This window comes from Peromyscus eremicus, chromosome 15 (genome assembly GCF_949786415.1).
Source record: "Peromyscus eremicus chromosome 15, PerEre_H2_v1, whole genome shotgun sequence".
Taxonomy (NCBI): domain Eukaryota; kingdom Metazoa; phylum Chordata; class Mammalia; order Rodentia; family Cricetidae; genus Peromyscus; species Peromyscus eremicus.
Genome location: NC_081431.1, coordinates 32,198,485 through 32,224,289, shown reverse-complemented (window position 1 = coordinate 32,224,289; position 25,805 = coordinate 32,198,485). Strand labels below are relative to the sequence as shown.

At 40.8% G+C, this 25,805-nt stretch overlaps 1 protein-coding gene across 5 annotated transcripts in view; it reads right to left on the bottom strand.

Moving 5' to 3' along the window:
- Window positions 1-25,805, bottom strand: part of Dnm3 (dynamin 3) — a 489,100-nt gene that overhangs the window by 411,118 nt on the left and 52,177 nt on the right. For all 5 annotated transcript variants that reach the window (XM_059280851.1, XM_059280854.1, XM_059280855.1 and 2 more), the window contains exon 2: window positions 493-566. In XM_059280851.1, the coding sequence (XP_059136834.1) occupies window positions 493-566 (74 nt within the window). The remainder of the gene's footprint in view (window positions 1-492; window positions 567-25,805) is intronic.

Genomic DNA, 25,805 nt, shown 5'->3' with positions numbered 1-25,805 from the left:
TGGAGCCCCTGGACTTGAAGGTACAAGTGGTTGGAGCCACCTGATGTGGGTGCCAGGAACTAAACTCAGGTCTTCTCAAAGAGGAGGAAGTGCTTTTAAAAACTGAGCTATCTCTCTAGTTCCCTAAATGGTTAATTTTATGACAAAATAGTCACACACATAATATACGTACACGCAGAAAGAGTACACACAAAAGGAGCATTCATGATAATCTGATACTATGAACTTATATAGATGGATTACAATAAGCAAGTATCTTTTTGGCCTAGGAAAATAGTGTTAAAATTTTATATGCATGCAAGACTTCCTTTCAATGTAATCAAAGGGATCAAAGAATAATGGACAGGAGAGCATTCTAGAGAGAAATGCAGGCAGTTGCTTATACCAGAGTGGCTGTAGAAGTGGTTTTGTTGCTACATCTAGTGCCCAGGAATGAAAATGACAATCGCCATGGGGTGCGCACATCCCCACAGTAAAGTCTTCACTAATTACCTGCTTTAGAGGTGACAAGCTGGAGTACAAGAGGTCGTCTGGTTACGATGCCTGAGCCTCGAGGAAGAAAGTCCCTGAAAGCAAACAAGAAATAATAGATGAAGGCATTGTGGGATTTTAAGTTGGGCTCCATGGTAATTCTTCTAATCTCCAGTCTTTCAATGTTTTCCCTGTCTGAAGAAAACTAGATCCATCTATGAAAGAGGTATTTACAAAGTTCAGAGAGAAAGCTTATGTCAGCAACTGATCTGTTATTGCATAATATCCTCACTAAAGTGTACCACTCTTTTACCTAGGTAGGGTTAATAAAGGCTTGCCTAAGTTTCTGCATGTTGCCCATTCATTTTCACTTTCAGAGAAATTACATTAATTTTAAAAATGGTCTGATGCTGAAATTAATCCCAGAACTTCTGAAAACTGCAAAATCAGTATTGGCTTCAACATCAATATTAACACCATCAAATGCTGGCCATTATGAAGAGGGTGAATTAAACTGTATTTTCTAAGTACCCTGAAATTGTTCATCAATAAAAAGACTGACAAAATGTGGTCTCAAATGGAAGCAACTATTATATCATAGAAATTAACACTAGTGGGAGCTGGAGAGATGGCCCAATGGTTAAGAGCACTGGCTGTTCTTCTAGAGGACTGGGGTTCAATTCCCAGCACTCACATGGCAGCTTGCAACTGTCTGTCACTCCAGTTCCAGGGGACCTAACACCTATGGCAAAACACCAGTGCATATAAAGTAAAAATAAATAAATAAATAAAATAGAAATTAACACTAGGAAAAAAATATTGCAATTTGAGTTTTTCTTATTGTTCCTATTAAGTAGGAGATTCTTGAGAAAGATCATGTTGAGAATGACATGTTAACATAGAATACACCACATTAATAAACCTGCAGCAAAGAGAGCATTGCATTAAATTACATAGGCAGCATCACATGCATCATTATTGATTCTACAATGTCAAAGACTTCATAACCACCTGCATCAGAGCCTTTTGTCTGTGTTGGTGTTTTGTTTGAATGCTGTTATGTACTGGGGATTGAACTCGGAGCTTCAGATATATCGTGTAAGCACTCTCCCACTGAGCTATATATGTCTGCATCCTTCTTTTCACTTCTTATTTTGAGATAGGGTTTCATTAAGTTCTCATACTGAACTTGAACTCACTCTATAGCCCAGACAGGCCTTGAAATTGCCATCCTCTGGCCTCAGGCCTTGCCTACAGTTTTTATGCAGCTTTAGAATGTCCCATAACTGAAGAAAGAATGTTACAGAATTCTATTCAAAATAAACTGACTCAATGACTCAGTCTTTCTCAAAAATGAAGTTTAAGGACCATCTAAAAGTTAGAACTCCAGACACCCATGACCCAGCCTCAATGGTGTGTACTCCTAGTACTTGGGCGAAGAAGTGTAACTCCCAGGAGATCCTAACGTTGGCCAGGGTTTGCTCAACAACTCCACGGGCACACTGGTATGTGGAAGACACAGAGTCTTCAGAAAAAGCTTCAACACAATGAGTTTCAGTGCACAATGACTTATGAAATGGACAAAGGTCAGAGGAAGTGTTCCAAAGCACAAGCCATCAGAGACACTGATACTCTTAGTGGAGAGTCATGAAGATAAAATTAAGCTAATTTTCTTTTATAACTGTTGTTTTGCAAGTACTAAAATATATTCTAAAAGAGCTCATCATAATGAACAGTCCCTAAACTAAGCTAATGACATATTCCTTAGCCCCAAGTTGAAGTTACTATATGCTGCTGAAATACAGGAAAATGAAAAAGATGTTTGTGTTTGAACTAAAAAAAATGCCATTTGAAATAAATAGTATTTTTTATTAATAAAAAAATACATTGACTACACATAGTAGTACACATGTATATCCAAGAAAGGTGAGGCAGGAGAATCTTGAATTCAAGGCCAGCTGAGCTGCACAGGGAGACTCTGCCTCAAACAAAGAAACAAAAGCACAGAACAGAGCATCTGTGTTCTATGCCTACAACCAGAAGGGAAGAAGTTCATTTGAAAGTCAAAATGAATGAAGGGAAAACAAGACACCAGAGTAGAACGCTGAAAAAAAAAAAAATCCGTGTTTCTGTGAATGAAGTTTTAAGCTTTACAGATGCCAAAGAGAAATGCCTGAATACTGCTAGTTAAAAACTGAAATTTTCTTCAATAAAAGAGGAATAGAGGGAAAGAAGGAGGATGGATGAGATGTTGACTTTATACCCTCACACAGGATCCTATTTCTCCTTATGTTTGTGGCTGAACTTTTGCAGGATTAGACTTAGCAGCAACTCTACTGGAAATAATTGGCGTAAAATAGAGTGTATATAACACTTTCAACAACTAACAGTTTTCAGGTATCTGGATGAAGTAAACTCACTGATATACTAATGCTTTTCTCTTCTTTTTAATCAATCAAGCCTGATATTACATTATGAGGCATAAGTGGATTCAGACATCCAGCCTGCTTCTTACTCACAGCCCTGTCTCTGATATGTACTCTCACCAACCATGAAGACATTGGGTAACCAAATCTGTCTAACTGGAATCCTCTCCTGTTTCACAGGAGCCTCTGATGTGTAATAAACCACCAGAGAAAAATCTCTCTCTAATAAAGAAGTGGGTGGTCAATCCAGCACCCTGAAAATGCATCTCATTCTGATGACCCAGCAAAATTAAAACCATATGCCCAGAACCTTCCTGTTGTGTGAGCTGAGGATATCAAAAGAAAGACAGGGAATACTTTTTTCAATACCAGCTCCACCATTGCACAGGCAAAATTTTCTCTAAATGTGTTTAAGTAATTCTAACTACAAACCAGATCATATGGCTTAAATGAAATGAAGCATATGACAGCCCATCAAAAACCCAAGTACAATAAAAATTCACATCCATATTGTCATAATTATTGCTACATTATGGCCATAATGTGTTCCCCCTAATATTGTAGCATTCTCTTGCAAAATGCCCTAAATCTCTATTTATAAAATGTTATCACTTTATGAATTGAATTTGAGCTAAGGCACCACGGGCCCCCATTTGAACTACCCTCTTGGTGCAGACCAGCTGCAGTGGTTTGGAACACTCGGTTTGTTATCCCTGCCTCCATCCAAACCAAGGCAGGCACTGACACAAACAATCTTGAATAATTCATTAGCCACTGAGTGCAATCATCCACTTGATTTTCCTTTTTTTTCTGTGCAATAGACAGTTGGCTTTTTGTGTCTCATAAGCATGTCTTATGGGAAGATGAGTTTACCACATTAAAGTAGAGGAGCTAATGGCTGTACCTTTAGTAGTACTTTTAATTTAATGCAAGTATTTTCTTTATTATAGTCTAATATACACATATGGAGAGATAAGAGGTGCCAGAGACCCATATAAACCACACATACACACATCAATCAAGCACCAGTCTATCCAGTATTTGCATATGTTTTTTCACAGTAAGTCCATGCTTTTCTTACTTTCATTATTCCTAAGAAAAAAGTTTAAAAAAAAATTCCATCATCCTATATAAAGAACAGAATTATAGCATTTCTTACCAGCCTTTTCAGAAATTTAGTTGCCAAGAAATATTATTTTTTTTTCCAATGGGTAATGGTTGGACTTGGAAGCCCCAAAAGGAGACCACAGCTACTGTCTGCAGGAAACTTACACAAGTTTTCCTTCTTGACATCAAATAAGTATAGAGATGGGTTCCTTCAACAGAGAGGTAAGTGACCACTAACCAGATTGTCTGTTTAATAAGTAAATGTCTAGCACCTTTTTAGCACTAAACATGTAGTTATAACTTATACGCTCCTAATTCCTGTAGCTGATTCCATGATACGTAAGCTTGGTCTTGAAGGAGAACTACATAGAATTGACGAGACTAAGCACGGCAGGTACTATAGATAAGCTCTGCACGGAGTACAGGAGCAACACAGAGCAGCTACTATCTATTCTGTTTGCATGACATAATTTCAGAGAGGAAACATGAAATAGGAGGCATTCCACAGTTTAATTCAAAGGCCTGGGAAACCAGTGTAGAATTGAACAGTAAGTAACTATAAATATTGATGGTCAGAAGGAGACAGAAAAGGAAGTGGACCACAGAATGTTCCTTAGGGCTGTGTGTGCTTGTTTCCATGAAAGTAACAGAGACTGGGGGAGGGGGTTAAGTTATCAGATATGCATTACAGAAAAGAATAGAGAATGTTGAAAAGGGGAGAGATGTAATATTAGGAAAATAGACATTGGCCAATCTTCAAGATGATAACGGGAGTTAGGTCCAAGACAGTAATGATAGGAAGAAAAACTAAATGGCAGGATTTAATGGCTGCTTTAATGTGGAATATAGGGTTGTGGAAAAGTTATGATAAATCTCACAGTGGTCTACCAATCAAGACACAAGATTCAGGAAGAGAAAGGTTTGGTTATAGATAATATTACCATCTACCACCTCTCTTTCTCTCATGCTCTTGCTCAGTATCATATTATATTATATTATATTATATTATATTATATTATATTATATTATATTATATTATATTATATTATATTATTATATTACATTATATTATATTAAACTATATTTTTAAAATCACACCATATGATACACAATGCATACATCTGTAACTCTAGCACTTGGGAGGCCAAGGACGGATAATTATGGGTTCAAGGTCAGCTTAGGATATGTAGTGTGCAGTGAGACCTTGACTCAAAATTAACAGATAATAATAATAATAATAATAATAATAATAATCACACTAACTTCTCAGATTTCTCTACTTTGATGTCTTGAATCAATATCACAACAATTCAACTCATTATCACCCAACATATTTTTCCTTCTTCATTTCTGGTTATACCCCAGCATCATCTGAATCCATATACATCTGGAAAAGCAGTACTTGGAAGCCAGACTCCCTCCATAGGCCTCTGTCACCTGCTCCAAATCGGTCACTAAGTCTTGCTGCTATGCCTTTTTGGCATTTCTTCAATCATCCTTTCTTCTTTTAATCACTACAGGTAACCAACAAGTAGACTACAATAATCTCTTAAGTAATTTCTCTGAACCCAGTTGAGCACTGTCCAAGCCAGCCTTGAATTCAGCATAAATCCCATATCATCATTTCCAGGTTTTCAGTCATTGCATTGTCTTCAGAATGAAAACCAAATCTGAGCATCACATACGAAATGTTTTCTCTCTTAATACTTCCTTAAAGACATCGCAGGTAGAGGGCTCCTTGCCTTTCATTTAACCTTCTATTTCAACAAATATGCAAGACATGCTGACTAATCTAAAAAGCAGAGGAGCTATAGAAGGAAATAATGCAGGGAAAAAATCTCTGCCTTCTCTCAGAAACTCCTGTGCACTTGTCCCCTCGGCCTTGGTGCAGAGCAGAAAGAGGCAGAGATAGAAGCAAACACAAGCAGATTAGTACTAAACACTACCTACTCTGTCCGAGAAGCACTGAGGTCCTGAACCTAATTCCACCACTGAACACAATGTGCTGGTAAATGCTTCTGTGTTGGCGTGCCTGAATCCAGGAGCCTTGCCAACCACTACAATGTCACTTCAACTGTAGGAAGTAATAACGCCAAGAGCCACAGATATTTTTGGAAAATTTCCACTGCAGTTTCCATCCCCCACATACGTTACCGACCACGTTAAGGATGTTAGCACTTTTTTACTTGTAAAAGATCACATGTTGCTGATGCTAGTTACTGTATGAAGTGCCAATTATCAACATCACTGCACTTGGAAAACATGAGAATACAACTACTGAAAGAATGCTGCTTTTCTGTATCCAAAAAACAATATTCATCCACAAAACTCAAAATTTCTAAGTGATACATCTTCATCAACCCAATTAATCATGAGTCGATAGTTCCCACTGAAGCATGTAGAATGTCAAGTTTCCGTATCCAAGATCTAGGAACCGAATGAAGACAGTCCTCAGCTTACAAATACTATGCTTTACCCACCAGAGTACTGTCATTCAGAAAAATGGCTTAGTTACGAATTTTTAGCACCAGACTAGCAAGTCTTAGTTCAAAACGGAAATGCACCACGTTTTCCCCAAACCTCACATCGTACCTTACTCTGTTTAGCTAATGTGAAAATAAATGGCAGGAGAGACCGCTAAGCAGGCTGCTAGCTGCCTAGCCAATGCCCATTTTTCTTTTCTTATTAACACAACCCAAATTTCCCTGGGGATGGCAACATGCCTAACTTTGATAAATCAGTCGGCCAGGATCCCCCAGACGGCCTTGCAAACCCGGTGCCCCTCACTGTGTTCTGCACAGTAAGAAGTCTTTGGAGACTGCTGAGTGACATCACATGGTTCCTGTAACGGAGTCTGAGTCGCCCAGACATGCTCTTTGCCCTTCCTCTTCTTTCTTCTTCCTGTCGGTTATCTGTGATTGCAGTGCGACAGTAATCATATCCGTGAGGCGAGGCAGGACGATGCTGTAGATAGAAGCCACGTGCCCCAAAGCAGAGAAAACACATCAGAAAGAACCTGCGATGGTGATAACATTACAAGTCAGGGGGACCAACCTGACACTTCCCAGGCAGGAGAGGGAGTGAGAGATGCTTTGCTTTTGGCTAGTGTTTGTAATTCGCTTTGCATTGCAACCTCGCTATGAAAACATTATTTGATTTTTCCCCTGTCAAAAAATTCCCTTTTAAAATTGGATGTCATAGATTTAGGTGTATCAGCAGATTTGGTGTACACATTTGTTACTTAAACTTAAATGGAAGATTCCTCCAGAAACCAGTTTTACCTCCTTGGAGGACATACCAGGCCTATTAATAATATTTTATAGGCTAGCAAATAAGAGAACTCAGAATACTCAGCATGCATGTCTTTCAGCCATGTTTTTCTGCAGACTTTCCAAAAGAGATGAACACAGAGAGAACAAAGTCCCGTGACTTATGCCTCAAACTCGATGCATTTCCTTCCCAAGACTGAAAAGATGGACAGGGCCAATTGAAACTCTCACCAGCCTATACTGTAGGCAGGGAACAGGCTACTGCCCTTTTCCATGAAGCTGCACCAGGTCTCAAGCCTCTGTATTTCCACACAGCAATGGTTAGAAAAGGCCCATCTGGAGCAGACCAAACCAGACAATGAGAAGACACAAGGCACAAGGACTTTTTTTTTTAAGTTTTTATTGATAATTTTTTATTGATTCTTTGGAAATTTCACATCATGTACCCCAATCCCACTCATTTCCCAATCCCTCCATATCTACCCTTCACCTTTGGAGCACCCCCAGAAAAGAAAATTTAAAAAATAAAAATATTAATTAAAAAGAAACCCTTTGCTCCTCCGTCTTTCCTGCCTCTCCATCACCTCTTCATTTGTCCAGTTGGCGCTGGGAGCTGCAGTGTGTCACACAGTATGTGCCCTTTTGTCCAAACAGCTTTACCTGCAACTGTCCACTGCAATGAAGTGTTGATCTGGTTCAAGGCCTCTGGCTTTTGGTACACCATCAATACAGGAGCCTCATTAAACCTCCTCTGGGGTATCCTACTATTGCCCCAAGTCATGGAGATCCTGCAGCTCTGGTTCCACAGAACCAGTCCCTTCACATGCTCCAGCAAGTCATAGATAGGGTAGATGTTGGGGTGGGCCAACTCAAAGCCTGGATGTGGGCCTGAGTGGTAGCTGAGTTGGTCAGTCAGGGCCTCCACTGGGACCACTCTCCTCATGAGTGGCCAAGCAAGCTCTCCTGTGCCCATGCCACCAGGGTCAGCTCTCCTGAACTCATGTTGAGGGGTGGAGCCAGTGCTCTCAGGTTGGGCAGGGTCAGCTCTCCTGCTATAGCAGCCAGCAAGGGGCAGGACAAGATCTCCCAGGGCAAGTGAAGGGCCCCCGGGTCGGCTCAGCACGGCCCGCAGATTCCAACATGCATGATTCACATGGGCCCCAGTGGTAACATAGGCCATGGGTATCAACACAAACCCCAGCTGCAGTAGGACCACTGACCCAGACATAACCCTGGGCAGCTCGGGTCCCAATGTCACCATGGTCCTAGGTGGCAGTGCATGCCACTCAGGTGAGTATGGCCCTGATGCAGCATGGCCCTCAGACACCAACATGGCTTCAGATGACAGCCCATTCCCTGGGCATCTACATGTCCTTCAGTGGTAACAGGAGCCATGGATATCTATACAGACCTTGGCTGTGGTTAGGCTGTGAACCAAACATGGCCCTGGGCAGCTCAGGCCTAATGATACCATGGCCCTAGGTGGCAGTGCACGTCACCCAGATCTGTATGGCCCCAGCTGCTACATGGCCCTCAGACACCAACATGGCCACAGGTAGGCAGCCCAGAACCCAGGATCCATGTGATCTTTTGTGGCAACACAGGCTACAGACATCCACACAGACCCTGGCTGTGGTAGGACCATGGACCCAGACAAGGTCCTCAGCAGCAGCCAAGGTCAGACATCACCATGGCCCAGGGTAGCAGCATGGGCCACTCAGATCAGCACGGCACAGTAAAAGCATGGCTCTTAGATCCAACATGGCCACAGGTGGCCACACAGACCCCAGGCATCTGCTTGGCCTTCAGTGGTAACAGGACCCATGAACATCCATACAGACCCTTACTGTGGTAGAGCTACGGACCCAGACATGGCCCTTGGCAGTAGCCCAGACCCAAACATCACTATGGCCACAGGTGGCAGCACAGGCCACTGATATCAGCCTCTTCCTCAACCGTCTTCACTTCTTCATTTCTGTCTCTCTCCACAGCATATGAACCACTCTGCTTTTCTCTCCCGTTTCTCCACCATATAATTGCTCACCATAATGGCGCCAGATGGGCCTGTAGGTGTCTGTCTTCCACTTGCCCTGACCAAGCAGGGCGGGGCAGCCTGTCACACAAGGACATTGACACAGTGACTAGGGCAAGGCTGGTGAAGATAGCCCACTACTTTTCCCTCCCTGCAAAGGCTTCATGGCCCAGTATCTGCCCTTGGTCCTGGAGGTCTATCACTGGTTTCTTGTCACAAGACTAGAAGGGGGAGGGGTGCCAGTAGTGTGTATTTTTGTTTCTTGCTTCTCTAAGATGTTAAGAGAAAAAATGACATATACAAAAGAAAAGCCAAGATAATACAGGTCAATTTCACCATTAAAACCCAGAACAGAGCACCACAGGATGGAACACACACCCTGTTTATTTAAAAAGAACAAAAATGACTTTCCAATTTACCTGGGAGTCCTCAGATGCAGCCCCACCTCTGTCTCTCAAGTAATTTCAGGCTGCTTTGATGCCTCAGTGTTGGCGCCTACCACAGAAGCCCTTCTCCAATGCCCCTTTCTTCAGCAGATTCTCTCTCCCACAAAGAATATTTCCAGATGTGCCAGTATAACCAGATGCTCTTCCTCTTTGTTCTCAAGGTTCCAAGACCCCCTATCAAATCCCTCCCTAGACAAGCTAGGACAGGACTATCTATATTTGGCATAGCACCTGCCATAGACTTGACAAACCAATAAACTCCATGCTTCAGAAATTAAAACTGGTGAATTCACTAGAGAGAAAAACTTTATGGGATAAGTTGATAAATAAATAAAATTAAAAATAGCTGTTTTGAATCAACTGAATGGGACTCATGGGGGCTTGCAGAGATCAGGGAGCCTGTGAGGGTCTAACCTAGGTCCTCTGTGTAGATGTAGGGTATCCTGGTGATCTTGTGGGATTCCTGGCAGTGGGGGCGGGGGCTGTCGCTGACTCTTTTGCCTACTTGTGGGACACTTTTCCTCCTACTGGCTTGCCTCATCCAGCCTTGAGGTGATGGTAGTACCTGGTGGTCTTGTTATGGCTTGGTAGGCAATGTTTGGTGCATGTCCCTGGGAGACCTGCTCTTTTCTGAGAGGAGGCAGAGGGGGGTTGATCTGGGAGAGAGAGGAGATAGGGGATGGGAGGAGAAGAAGGAGAGGAAACTACAGTCAGGATGTAATATATGAGAGAAGAATACATATCTGCTTCATGTATATTGTATTAGTCAGGCATTTCCTGACCATGACAGATGTCTGGGAGAAAGGACTCTAAGAGAGAAAGGATTATTTTCATTCATGGTTTTGGTACATAGATAATTGGATCCACTGCTTTGGGCCTCAGATAAAGCAGGGTATCACGGTAGAAAGGCTGTGATGGAGCAGAGCTGCTCCTTATAGCAGAAGAGTATGTTGTGATCATGGGCTTCCTCTTTCTTCCTCTTTAGTCTCTCTGGACCACACATGTACTGATGTCAAACACATACATGGCAGGTCTTCATTCCTTGGTGGTTAATCACAGTATGAACTCTCTCAGACTCTCCCAGAGGAGCACTTAACAGTCTCCCAGGTATCTCTCAATCCAATGAAGTTGACGATAATAATCACTTATATACTCTATTAATTATTTTCTTTCCTTAAAAGTACTTATTTTATATATTTACTTTTCCTTCATAATCTTCTATTACTTACTGGTATTTTAAGGAAGGAAAGAGTAAAAGAGAAGAAAAAAAACACTCAATATCTAATAGATGATGATGATGGTCGTGGTGGTGGTGGTGGTGGTGGTGGTGGTGGTGGTGGTGATGTGTGTGTGTGTAGGAGAGATAATTATAAGTATTTTGCTATTTTTCATTCTAAATTATTCATGAAACTGTGTTCCAAATGAAAGTTTATGGGAACTATTACTAATATCTTCAAATTCTAAAGTGTATTAATGGTAGCTCATAGAACATACCAGAATAAGAAGAGGTCAATAAATTCTTTCTGGCTACCTAATAAATAAGTGTAAGGAGTGAAGTTCAAGTCCCTACTCAGGCAGATTCCAAGTGGACGTAGCAGCTCACCCATAACTGCAGCCTTGGAAGACAGAGAGAAACTCTCTGGAGCAAGCTGGCTGGAGAGACTAGCCAAATTAGTGAGCTCCAGTTTTGACTAAGAGAACCTGCCTCAGGGAATTAGGTCAAAGAATGATTGAGGAAGATTTTTTTATACCAACCTCAGGCCTCCAAATTCACAAACAAACATATATATATTAAAGGGAGCAGGCAAAAGTACCTTGGCCTAAGAACTGCCATTTTCACTTCAGACTCCATTTTACCTGTAGGGTGAAATAAAGTTCAGGTTCCCAAGCCCTGGGGGAGCTGGGAACTTTCCAATGGCTGACCGATCTCCTCCCTAAACCATAGGGAGAGTCATTATGCATCTTTAGTTATCTAGAAACATTATGTCTGTTCCTAACAACAGAAGGAACAAATGAATGTGATTGGGAGAACTGAAAGGCTTGCATTGTATGTTGGTTGGCAATGATGGAGAACACAAGGAAAGTCTCTAATCTTTAACTTCTGATTGGTGAAAATTGTAACTGTAGCTTGGCAACAAATATTTGTTATTTTTGTGTTTATAAATCCCACTTCTGCCCCTGCTTGGGGCTGTCAGGAGAAACAGGGCTCCAAGTCCTTGTCCTGCAGCCCTGATCGATCAGTGACCTGCCTATGTGGTGATTAATAAAATCTTTGGAACCCTTAAATGTTGTCTGTCTTTTTCCTTGTGGCACATAATGGGCTAGGTATAACAATATGTACATGCGCACAAACTTATATGAGTACTCATACGTATATGACACAGGTGCACATATGCACACACAGAACAAGAAAGAAGAAAACAAGAACAAGAAAAATAAGAAGAAAAACAAGAAGAAGAAAGAATAAAAGCTTATGCTGAGTACATCTGAAACAACACGTGGTATCAAACATGTCAGTATTTCTGTAGCTAAACATGGCTGCTCACTAAGAGGTAAGCACAGACCTAATAGCCCTGTGATACTGAGGTGATGTTTGCCAATAAATGAGTTCTGGCTAATGTAAGTTTTACTAAATGAGTTACAAAAATAATATTTGGTTTTCCCAGCACTCTGCATATTTGAAATTGTAGAAGATATTGAAGTACTTATCGTAACACTTAACAACAAGAGGTCAGAAAATGTTACCTCTTTTTTTTTTTTTTTTTTTTTTTTGGTTTTACAAGAAAGAGTTTCTCTGTGTAGCCCTGGCTGTCCTGTAACTTGCTCTGTAGACCAGGCTGTCCTTGAACTCACAAAGATCTGTCTGCCTCTGTCTCCCTCCCAAGTACTGGAATTAAAGGCATGGGCCACCACCACCCATTGAAAATATTAACACTTTGGCTGTGGATCTCTCCAGGAGTCCAGTAGAAGAGAAAGAAGAGGGATTCTGTGAGCAAGGGCATCAAGATCATGATAGGGAAACCTACAGAGACAACCAAACCAAACTAGCGGGTATTCATGAAATTTAGATCAACAACCTGCGTGAGACTAGACTAGGTAGGCCCTCTGCATAGCGAGACAGTTGTGTACCTTGATCTGCTTACGGGCCCCCTGACAGGAGGATCAGAATCCATCCCTGGTGCATGAGCAGGCCTTTCGGAGCCCACTACCTATGATGGGACACCTCACACAGCCTTGAGGCAGGGGGAGGGGCTTGGACCAGCCTCTACTAAATGTACCTATCTATGGGAGAGGCCTTGCCTTCTTGTAGAAGGGAAGGGGGCGGGTGGATTGGGAGGGGGAGGCTAGAGGGGCAGGAGGAGGGAAGAGGGGGATCTTTGATTGGTATGCAAAATGAATAAAAAACTGTTTTAATTAAAAAAAGAAAATGTTAACTCTTATCATCACAGCCATCATTGTTTTTAGAAGCACAGTAAATTATCTTGATATTTTTTAGTAATTAATTCTTTGGTCATATTCTTAAAATGGATATCTCTCCAAATCAACAAATGGTGATAATCTCTTGTTAGCCATAGGCATTTGGGTAAAAGGTAAGTTGCATCCAATTAGTTGCACTGTGTGTAAATTGTGGGTTGTGTGAAAGGAAAATCGATCAAAATAATACCTAGACCTTTCACGTTTTCACCTGCATCCATGAGAGTCACTAGCTATCTAAAGACTTCAGTTCCTGAGAACTCTCTAGATTGTTCTATTACCTTCCACAAAAAAAGGGTTAATTCAAATATGAAATGATCTCGAAAACCAGCAAAAGACTCAGCACACATTCCAACCACAGTGTGCTCAATTCAAATACAGAATGAACAGAACCCCCTGGTATCCAGAGTATTCCACACGCATGCAGCAAGTGTTATTTCTAGCCACTTAAAAGCACCATTGCAAAGAGCTCAAATTCTTAGAACAGAAAAGATCCCCGTTCCCATGAGGAGAGCTATTTATTAGCCCTTTAATGGTCTCCTTTCATTGCCTTTCCACTGACGCATCTCTAATTGTTCCAATTATAATTTCAAGTCAAATAAAACCCGTAATGGTAAAAGTGTGTAGATCAATGTGTGCATTGTGATGAGGTCTGCAACAGCATAAACCACACACACAAGTGCAGGACAGCACAGATCTGGACAGGCAATATCACAACAGAGAGGGAGGAGGTGGTGTGGAAAAGGCACTGGGCAAGGAGTCAGCATGTGCGCCAGCTGTGAGCTCACCACACCCTGTAATCTGTAAGGGACCCAGTTTCTACATCTCTAAAATGTAAGGGCAGGAGGGCTGTCTTCTGATGCTCCTGTCAATTCTAACATTCTTTCAGCCTCTAAGGCTAGCCATCAGTCAAGATGCTCAGGGGCTAAATGTACTTTAAGCAATCTTGTGGCTTCCTCCTACTGACTTTGTGTTTTCTGTGCTCAAAAAAAATAAATAAATAAAAATGTTTTTTTAAGTTTACTGTGCATTTATATAGGGTAATGAATTCACATTGTATTACTTCAAAATCATGAAGCACAAATTATTTTTTCAACCTCTGAGTGCTTTTCTCCACTGTTAGTATTCAGTATCTCTGGAGGAAAACAAACACCAACTGACTGAAAACGATAACTCCTGAAATTTGGTAGAGAAGACAAGAAGAAACCTTCTGATCCAGTATACGGGAGGAAATATTCCTCACTCAAGAACTCTAATATTAACAAATAGGATCAACAAAATGGAAGAGTGTTAAAATAGCTACTATCTATGCAGTTTAATCGCCTTTGTTATGACTGCAAATATGCAATTCTCGTCAGAAGTCACACGTCAGTACCTCAGAAAGCATAAATGAATTCCCACTCACCACTCTCCATGACTCATTTTCAAGAAGTTAGCACATAAGATTCATATCTTATCCTCTGAGTTCATAGAATTTGAAGAGCAATCTCTCCCATACCTTTTAAAATTGCGGTTGTAAGCAGTAGGTAAATTATGAAACCAATTTTTATGGATCATGACCAATATATTTTTATAATGCAAAGGAAAGGAGCAGAATGCAACCAGAAATACATAAGCACGTCACACATAGACATGCTATGTATTTTGTAGAACTTTAGTCTCCATTTTATATCCCAACCCATGGGGTGGGGGGCAGGTCACAATGGATATAAAGGGGATATTATGGAGACAGAAAGAGCTAAATGGGGTGGAGGTGGGAGGGCAGATAGAGACAGGAATATAAGGAGGGGTAACTACCACTTAAGACCTTTTGAAAAAGTCCTGTAGAAACCTATGATCCCACATGTATTATTCATAATAATAATAATAATAATAATAATAATAATAACAACAACAACAACTCTGGCAAACCTCACTCCTTCCACTTGTGAATGAATATACATTGTGGCATTTTACATCTATCCCAATTTTGTATTTCAACGTAAAAAAGTTACCCCTGAAGAAAGAGGCAGAGAATTTGAGAGTTTCAATAGTGATTCAAGGTAAGCATTGATGAAAACACAAGATTTGAGTGATGAAAGGGAGGACTGGCAGATTAGCATGCAGATCCTGGGGGGTGGGGGGTGTCCCTGGGCATGTTGGAAAAGATGAAAAGAAACTGGGGAGTCTTCCACTTGCTCATTGCATTATTGCAAAATGTGAAAGGTTTTAATGCATTTCAACTTTTTTAAAAAAAGTAAATTGAGAACTATATTAGATTCTTCAAGTTAAAGTAAATTACTAGTGAGAATTTTTTGCTAAAGTTACTTAATCTGGTTCATCCCGGTCATAATAGTAATTTGTAGTGGGACATAAAGAATAGGTCTCAAGTGTAAGAAAGAAACTGTGGGCCTTTGTGATAAGTCCAAGTTAAAGAGTTATTTAATAAGGAAGAACTTTAAATGTGTTTTGAAACAAAGTGTGACTGAACTACAATTATAAATAGCTTACTAACATTTGATGAGCATTTCTTCAGCATGTCTGAACACCAGAGATAGAGAGAAGTTAACCACTCTGACAGCTCCTTCCCTTAAAAAACAGAGTCATGTGCATCAGTCCTTCCCATCCTGAGATCTTATTCCACCTCCATCAGTCATGGGCTTCTTAGAACTTAAAATTCTGCCCTCCCAACAGTCTGCTGGATTTTCAGCCATGAGACCGCAATACTCCGGGTGCCCACCCCCCTCACCATCCTCTTATCTTCGGGTTCAGTCCTATCTATCTAGGCTTTTTGCCCTATGATTTAAAAAGATGTAGTTGTTTCTCTCTCCACGTTGAATCCACTCGATACCTCCCTTGCCACTGGGAATGAGAGGATGACAATTGTCTGACAGTCATTGCATTAGATAAAGTCTTCCTCCTAATTTTTAAGAACCTTCCCCTAAATCCAAGTTCACACTAAGGAAATGATAAATAGATTGTTTTCTTCCACACCACAAATAGCCTCAGCTCTCTCAAACACTTCTTCTATGCACCAAATTCCTCTGCTCCATGATCATTTCCAATGAAGCCCTAAAACCTTAAGTTCCTTCTCTTTAATGGAAGTGATTTAATGCAGTTCACACAGCCAGCCTGATTTAATCAGGGCAGGCCTTTCTGCACTTGGCCAATTAAGAAGTGAGAATTATTTTTAGACTCTATAGTCACTGCTTATACAAAAGAGAGACATGAATTTTGAATGATAAGTAAGCATTTTCCAGTTTGTCAGGCAAGGCTGAGAACATTCTGGAATGAATGTTTAAAGACTGGGGAGCTACGAAAGAGACATATATGCGCTTTATCATGTACATGTGCATATGTAAGAATGTATGTATGTATATGAGGTTATAAACTACCCCACTAGAGTTAAGATATATGAAATACCACATCATTTTGTTTTGCAATTTTAATTCAATTTATACTTAAGGCCAAGATTCAGTCTTGTGAGGAAGAAGTCTAGGATTAGATTCTTTGACCTCTATGGTTATGTTAGAACCTGGAGGATGTTAGAATGAAGAAGAAGTAAATCTTGTTTGTGGGAGTGTGGCGGCCCCCACTGAGGATGCTCCTTGTCTGTATCCTAGGGCTCCGTTAGAGGTGACTTAGTTCCATTGATGATATCCTCTGCTTCTCCTCTCTTGGCTATGAGGATCTTCCCCAGGCAAGCAGCTCCCCTTAATACCCACATAGCCATTACCACTTCAGAACCCTCCAGGCACCTCTTCAAGAGAGCTCCAGCTTCAGTTACCCCCCCCCCTACACACACACACACACACACACACACACACACACACACACACACACGCACAAGGCTGTGCCAGAACAAGAGGACATCGTGTCAGATGAAATAAGCCAGGCACAGAAAGAATAACACTGCATGCTCTCACTCAAGCATTCACTGTCCAAACTGGGAGTAAAATAATAACTGAAGTCTTTGATCAATTAAAAAAAAAAAAACCCTCTTCTTTTCAGCAAAGATTATCACTCCTGAACACATTTCTACAGCATCAACAACAGTGCAGGCTATTACTTTGATTTGAAGCCATTGTCTGGAGTTCAGACTCCACCTTATGAAGGACAAAAGCCTTTCTCAAGGCAGGAATTCAGGGTCTTGGAAGGTTTCAAGGCTAGTCCTTCCTGAGTATCAGCAGAGCTACCACCGCTCACTCGGGAGCACCTTTACTTTCGTTTCACAGAAGTTTAATTCTGTTCATTGGCAATTACCAAAGAACAACTAAAATATTCATTCCTTTTCAATGGCGAAAGAAGCTCCATGGGGCTCTCATATTTGATTTTAAATTGTAGACACTGAAGGGAAATGACATTATGCTTTAGAATAAAAAATGATGAATATTTGCTACTCCCCAGTTAACATTGTTTTGTTTGGCAGCATCAGAATATAGTCTGGAATAGGGTTTATTATTTTAAATGTATTGTTTTATTAATTCATTACTTATTTATAGTATATTTATTATCTATTAGTTTATTAGTGGCTTTATTATTAAAACTCTGACTACTTACTTACAAAGCTTCTTATCATCCCATAGAACAGTACTGACTAAAGATGCACTATGGAAATATGGGCTTCAAGTGACGTCTAGACAGTTTGGCATCCTCTGCATCTGTAAATGGGTTTACAGCACCTGTCATTCATCATAGTTCTCTATCTGCCAACAATCTACATAAGGAGCACCAAGACTCAGGCGTCCTGCAAACAAATGAAAGGGAGACCTTTGGGGCAGCTAGCAGCCAGTACTTCCTTGTTCGCATTATTTAAATGTGGTATGCCAAGTAGTTAAACATTCCTTGATAGAATCTTCACTTGAAATGCCAATTACTGAATGATGATAAAACATAGGGATATCTTCCATGGCTATTAAAAAGGGGCCTGATAATCCTGTGCAAATTATGGGATATTACCTTATTATGAGTAATACTATCATTGTATTCCCTTTGGAGGCATTTCCCAACCTTTCTGCCTCTTTTTATGTTGTCTTTATTTTGGGTATCACTTCTCCCAGGCATCAGCATGTCTGTCTTTAACCACACTTTTCTTCCTCACTCCTGGTCATCAGCTGCTCTCTGGTGATGAGTATGGCCTCTAAGAATTATTTAGAAGTGACCGGACTCTGGCAAGTAGCCTGAATTTCTCTCTTGACAAGCATCAATCACCAAGACTCTGCATGCATACATCATACATAATAAATACATCATTCCCTTTCTGCCTCTCAGGGCTGTCTTCTTGGGTTATAAGAAATATTGCATATGTAAAAACAATTTCTGTGGCATAATGCATAATGTTCTGTTTAAATTACAGAAAGTTTGGCTTTCTCGGTTGTAGCTAGGTAAAATATGACTGTAATAATGCCAACTTCCTGTGGACTCTAGACATTCCAAAGCATTTATGATGCACACATTTTATCAATATTAGTTCTCTGGGTTCTAAAGGAGTTAGGGATAATGGTTCTTACTACTTCCCTGTCAAAAGCAGGAAAAGATTGGAAAGAGTCAAGGGACTCGTTCTACACAACAGCTCATTAGTACAGAGTTCAGGCCGGAGCCTGACATCCAGATTCCCAATCCCTCAGTTTTTCTAAGAAAGAACGCCTTTCAAAGAAGTACCTCCCATTGCAGCTTCTTCCCTAGGGATTCCCATTCCCAGCAAAGAGTATGCCCTCGTTGCCTTAAGGGAGATATGTCAGGGCTTTCCCCTTCTATTACATTGAGGGGGATCTTTTCCATTAGGAAAAAGTATTTATGCGAATCATTAATTACACTAGAGAGAAGAAAGCTGGGGTGGGAAGGACCTTACACATTCACTTGGGAAAAAAAGTCAGGGCTCAGAACCAAGCCCTTGGCTCACACTGTAGCATTCATAGAGATGTAGCCCCATTCAAGCATAGCCTATGAACTGCTATATTTAGAGGTAGTGTCTCCCTCAGAGGCCTTTGAGAGATCTCGGTTCAGTTACTCATCTGTGCTCAAAATCTCAGTCCCCAACACCAACTCTCTGGGAGCTTCCTCCAGCCAGCCAGTTGCAAACTCTGACTCTCTTCCCCATTTCCAACCTTTTCTCTTCAGTGGTTCTTATTTTATTATTATGTTTTAATGTTCCAGCTTTCCAACTTTAGAGACTAATCAGCTTAACAAATGCAGCACCATCTCTCCATCCTTGCAGCTGGGACTCCTGCACCAGCTACCGCTCCACCTCCCTGAGCTCTAACCCTCCAAACCCGCAAGCTGCCATCGCCAAAATCACTAATGACCCTATTAAATTTTTTAATTTAAAAGAACTAGGATTTATCTCACTTCCTTAAGCAATATCTGAAGTCACTGGCACTTTTCCTCCAGTCTTTTTCCTCCTCCTCAGTGTCCTCAATTGTCCCTTCCTTCCTTCCTTCCTTCTAGCACTTTCTGTCAGCTATCTGCATTGTCTCCCTTATCCACTCCCTGTCCATGGTTACTATTCATGAATCTGCAGCCCCAACCTCCCAGACTTCTACATATTACATCACTGTGTACTGCTTCACTTTCTGATGCAGTGATGAGACATACTACCCAAAAGCAACTTAGGGGGAGTGAGGATTTCTTTCAGTTTACAGTGTACAGTCCATTGATGAGGGAAGTCAGTGCAGGAGCTTGAGACAGGAACCTAGAGGCAGGAACTGAAGCAGAGAGCATGGAGGAGTGCTGCTTCCTGGCTGACTTTGGGATGCTTGAAAAACTGGCTTTTTTTATACAACCCAGGACCTGCCTAGGGACGGCACCACCCACCTCAGACTGGCCCCTCCAGTGTCAATCATTAATCAAAGAAAATATTCCACAGACTTGCCCACAGGCCAATCTGATGGAGGCAATTACTCAACTGTGGTTCCCTTTTTCTTGGTAACTATCTTGTGGCAAGTTGACAAAAACTGTCCAGCACACACCATATCACAGGCATCCACACTGTCCAGATCTCAACACATTCTTCCCTCTCTGAGTCTATTCCTCCTCGTTTGCTTGCTGTGGTTATGAATGGCACCCCAACCACTCAATACATCAAGAGCCTGAGACTCAGCCTTGAGCTTCCTCCTAATGCTTACTGTGGTCTCCTAATGTATCTATTGCCACTTCTCCATTTGCACCCTCCACTCTTTGCTATCTACTGGACTTCTCACAGCTCCTGCATCTGCCATCTCCTGTGTCCCTGCCTTTGTACCCACAGCCACCACTATATCAAGTACCTTCCCGCCAGCTCACTTTTGTTTTGAGACAGCCGCAGCCTCAGTCCCCACAAAGACATTTCTTATCCACCTAAGATGGCCTGCAATGTCCCAATGCTGCACACCCACAGTGTTATAGAAATCTTTACTATGCATTTCTTGTTTATTTTCCCAACTCCACTATCAACTCTCAAGGAATAGAAGCCACATGTACTTCATTCTAGGTTTTCCAAATCCTAATAAACTTCCTGCTGCAACATAAATTGATGTTTGTTGTTGTTGTTGTTGTTTGTTTGTTTTGTTTTCATGAATGAGCAAATCAAGCCTCAGTAGCATCCATTGTCCACACTGTGGTGCTCCCTGCCATCTGGCACACTACTTATCGCTTCATTCAAACATTGTTTCACTTAGGAAAGCTGCCCTGATTCCATCCCCACTCTCATTTTTCTAATCTCTCCTGTGACAATTAACCCAATCACAAAGTAGTCAAGGAAATGCAAGTGCTTGCTTTCCTACTGCTATTGTACTGGGGACACGTGAAGAAAGGGGAAATGCATCTTTCACTCCCCGGGGAACCAGCACTTTCCTCACCTAAGACTCTTTAGGAAGGTGCATTCACATTTGGAAGAAAAGAAAAGCAGCACACAGCATAAATCTCCCTTCCATTGGAACAGGGCAGCATCCCACAATAGAGCTTTCAAAAGGCCTTCCAGATCCCTGTGTGATGTTGCTCATGAGCCATCACATGGCAGCGCTGAGGAAAACGCCCCTGCACCAGGCAGGACAAAACAGAGATGAAGCCCGCCTGCTGTGTTCCTGCTGACTCTACTCAGGCAAAGCCCCTGCTCTCAGCTGGGTGAGAAGCCAGCCCGCTGTACAGCTAGTCATGTACCCCTGGAAAGAGCTGGGACCCCAGCAGGGGAGTACAGTCCTCTAAAGGTGGCCATGCTCTGCCAGCTCCCATTAGCTTCAAATACCACTCATGGCCCTTTCTCCTCAAGAGACAAAAGCATAGCCTCCTGCCCAATTAGCACTAAAATGAAATTGCTATTGGAAGCAAAACAGACATCCAAAAGGAGAGTCCTGTCACTCAAACCAAGAATAAGTAATCATTAAGAAAGAGGAAAATGAATGATTCTCAAGGAAATGCTTCCAGTGAAGTGAAAATGCAAGTTGACAAATCCAAATGTACAATGTGATATTGCAGTACACAGGTAGATGATAGATGGATAGAGGACATAAATATACACACAGCCATATACAAACACACAAGCACATACATGCACACACGCCTTTAAACCATATACCATTACGGTCTTACACAACAGAACATCAAAATGTTACAGATGGTTAAATTTCAGGTGATTGGATTATAGCTGACTTGCTTTTGCTTGTATTTTATACATTGTTTTCCAAATGTTCTTTTACAGCCATGTATTTTTAAGAATAATAGTTTTTAAGTAAATCAGTAGTCTCCTGAAGAGATCCTCAGTCTGTAGGTCTTCATCAGTATATTTCATTTTTGTTTATATACTGATGGCTCACAATAATTCGTATGTGAGTCTCACTTATACTTAGGAGAGGGTCTATAAGAGTTCTAGAACAGAAGATCAGCAGTGCGACTTTGATATTGATATATTTCAGATATTGAATTTAAGGCTCCAGAAACTATGTTCAAGATGAAAATGAGAATGAGGATTATTTGAAGTTTTTTTCCTATCAAGCAGCCGTCTAAGGCAAAGTCAGATAACCAAGAAGAAATGTTAATGCCAGCCAATCAGGGCGAAGATCACATTTTTATTCTCCTTGTCTATAAAATGTAGAAAAGTCAGATTGTTAACATTAGATGAAATTCTTAACAGAAGCAACATAATTTCCAGATATTTGTCATATGCCATGGACCCATGACCTGACCTAAGCAGATGCTGGAGGGGTGATCCCTCTTCTACCCAAGTCCTGAAAATGTTACAGACAATAAATGATAACTTCAGTAGAAAAGATTCCATAGAAATGGAAGTATTCATCCAAAGGAAAATGAACCTACAAGCTCAATTAGTCCTTTATGACAGTATTTGGTGAACAAAAAAAAATAACAATTACAAATTGAACATTTGATTGTACTTTTCTGATTAGTCTAGTTGATTTCACCAGCCAACAGGAACAGAAACAGTATACAGCACCCGGGTAGAGTACGGATGGAGACAGATCAGGAAAGGAACAGAGAGGGGTAGAACTCGCTACTAAATATCTTCAGAAAGCCCAGTGCTACTGAGATATGCTGACTTTTATGTCTTCTCATGAATGAATGGGATGAGTTGGAAAGATTTATGTTGGTTTGTTTCTTTTTAGTTCATTTAGCAAGTATCTGAGTCAGAGTTTCTGTTGCTGTGATATGGTAAAACACCATGACCAAAAGCAACTTAGAGAGGAAAGGTTTTATTTCAGCTTACAGTTCTACATCACAGTCCATCACTGAAGGAAATCAAGACAGGAACTCAACAGGGGAGGAACCTGGAGACAGGAGCTGATACAGAGGCCGTGGAGGAGTGTTGTTCTTCATTGTTTTTTCAGCCTGCTTTCTTATAGCATTCAAGACCACCAGCCCAAAGGGTGGTACCATGAACAGTAAGCTGGGCCCTTCCACATCAATCATCTCTCAAGAAGATGCACCACAGGCTAGCCCACAGGCTACTCTGGTAAAGACATTTTCTGAATTGAGGTTCCTTCTTCTAAAATGACTCTAGCTTGTTAGCAGGCTTTCTTTGGGCCACCAACCAGTTCCCAAATCATGACATGGAGACTTATTAGTATGAATGCTCAACCTTAGCTTAGGCTTACTTCTTGCTAGCTCTTAAAACTTATTTTAATGTATTTCTTTTCATCTATGTTTTGCCTCAGGGCTTTTTAACCCTTCTTTCATTATGTATGTCCTATTCCATGTCTGGCTGGTGGCTTGCCTGGCCCTGAGCATCTCCTTCTTTTTCTTCCTCATTCTCTCCTCTCTTTCTCTTCTCTCTCCCCTCCTACTTATTCTCTCTGCCCACCAGCCCCGCCTATCCCTCTATTGCCTAGCTATTGGCCATTCATCTTTTATTAGACCAATCAGGTGCTTTAGGCAGACAAGATAAAACAGCAACACATCTTTACATAATTAAACAAATGCAGCATAAACACATGTAATACATCTTGACATAGTTAAAGTAATATTCTACAACACTAGCTTGTTTCAAGTTGACATAAAACTACCCAGCACAGTCAACATCCATTCACTAAGGCATAGCATATACTAATCTTGGTTTTCAACCAAAGAAGTAATTCTCCACAGCATTTTCCTGATCTCAAATCAAAAGGCTGATAAGGGATAGACATGATTATCCATCACTGTCATACCCCTGACATTTGTTCTGCTTATTAAAGGTCTAGCCTAGAATAGCTGAGGTCAGTTAGGAAAAAAGGCTTCAAGTAAAAGTGGATTCAAAAAAAGATATGTAAACTGACCCATAAAATTCAGCAAATTAGGAGCCATGAATCCTGAGAGCATATTAGTCATCCAAAAACTGGCTGACATTGGGATCAAAGCCCAAGGTGGTAAATTTGAGGTTCTAGATTGTAATACAAGTCACACATGCAAAGGATGACACAAAAAATATGCTTGTTGGATGAAGAAACATAACCCTATTTAATGTAGATATGGCTGGCTAGAAGTTCACTTTAAAAGGACTCAAGAAATTTAAGGTCTTCAGAGGCTCAAAACTGGAGTAGAAGAAGGAATTCATTAAGGCACAAAGGAGAGAGGCCACCCTAGAAAACAAAGTTTCACTCTGTTAACTACAAGTTTCTAATTCACAGTTCAGAGTGCCAGACAGTCCACCACAGGTCAGATATATTTGAAATAACATGTACTCTACTTTGAAAATGCAAATAATCTGGAGAGCATGAAGGAATGTGACTTTTAAAGTAAGTGTTTTATCAGAAAAAAAAATTGCAGGAATTTTTGACAGAGCGATCATTAAGTATGTAAAATGTAACTACACAATTGAGATTTTGAGATGTTTATAAATGTAAAAGTTTTAGCTATTTGTTCCTATATGTCAGTGGTTCTCAACCTTTCCTAATGCTGCGACCCTTTAATACAGTTCCTCATATTGTGATGACCCCTAACCATAAAGTTATTTTGTTGCTACTTTATAACTGTAATTTTGCTATTGTTAGAAAGCATAATGTAAATATTTTATATACAGAATATCTGATATGCAACCCCCCAAAGAGATCAGGACCCATAGGTAGAGAACTGCTGCTATGTGTAAATAAACCATTGGCTTAGTCCTCAAGTTATGCTCTATGAAATTGCTAGGTCAAAAGTATTCAGTAATAGGGGTAGTGACTCTGTAATCACAAATACATGGCAATGTATTATCAAAATCTACAACGCTTTAGAGTACTTTAATATAGACAATTTTTATAAAGTCCTTAAGGATATCAGAGGATCCTAGAATATAATGTAAAATATAAAAAAAAGCTAAAACAATCTAAATTTATTACAAATACATGAAACAACCTCACCGAAGGGAATTGAGGGTAAGAGAATTCTGGTAAAGTAAATGGAAAGGACTAAAATCTGAGTCCCGAGGCAAAGTTGCTGTATGCCAGTTGATAAAGCCATCACATCTGAAGGTACAAGTTCACGTTTCTGAGCTTCGTGTGTCTATGTGAGGATAAATAAATTAAGGAACTAAATAAAATAGTGACCTGTAGAAGCCAAGCTTGTCACTGCCGGAATGGGGAGTTTCAGGTAAGGAAGAAGAGATGGCTAGAATTACTGATGTTCTAATAGATTAGATTTGGAGGCAAGAGTATCAAGTGATGATTAGCTTAATTAGCATAGATACAGATGCTCTCTCTCTCTCTCTCTCTCTCTCTCTCTCTCTCTCTCTCTCTCTCTCTCTCTGTCACATACACACACACACACACACACACACACACACACACACACACACACACTTCCTTGAAGTCAGCTGAGAGGACCCAGGAGCAGCTGCATGACAGTAGCAATGAATACACTATCACCCAGGTCTAAACTCAAATTGAGGCTTCATAACAAGACAGCTAATTCCAGAACCAGCACAGGAAATATAAAAGATGCTTCGGGAACATCTCGGAGAGACAGAAAGTTAGGGAGTGCTCAAAACATACACACATGTGCACACAGATTGATGGGAATATATCAAAGGGGGCAGGCAAGAGCTCCCAAAGGACCACATTGAACACCAAAATTAAAGAGCACCAGACTACGGCCTGAAGCATGCAGTGAATGTCAGTGAGTCTGTGTTGATATAAATCACTAGATAAATGAATAG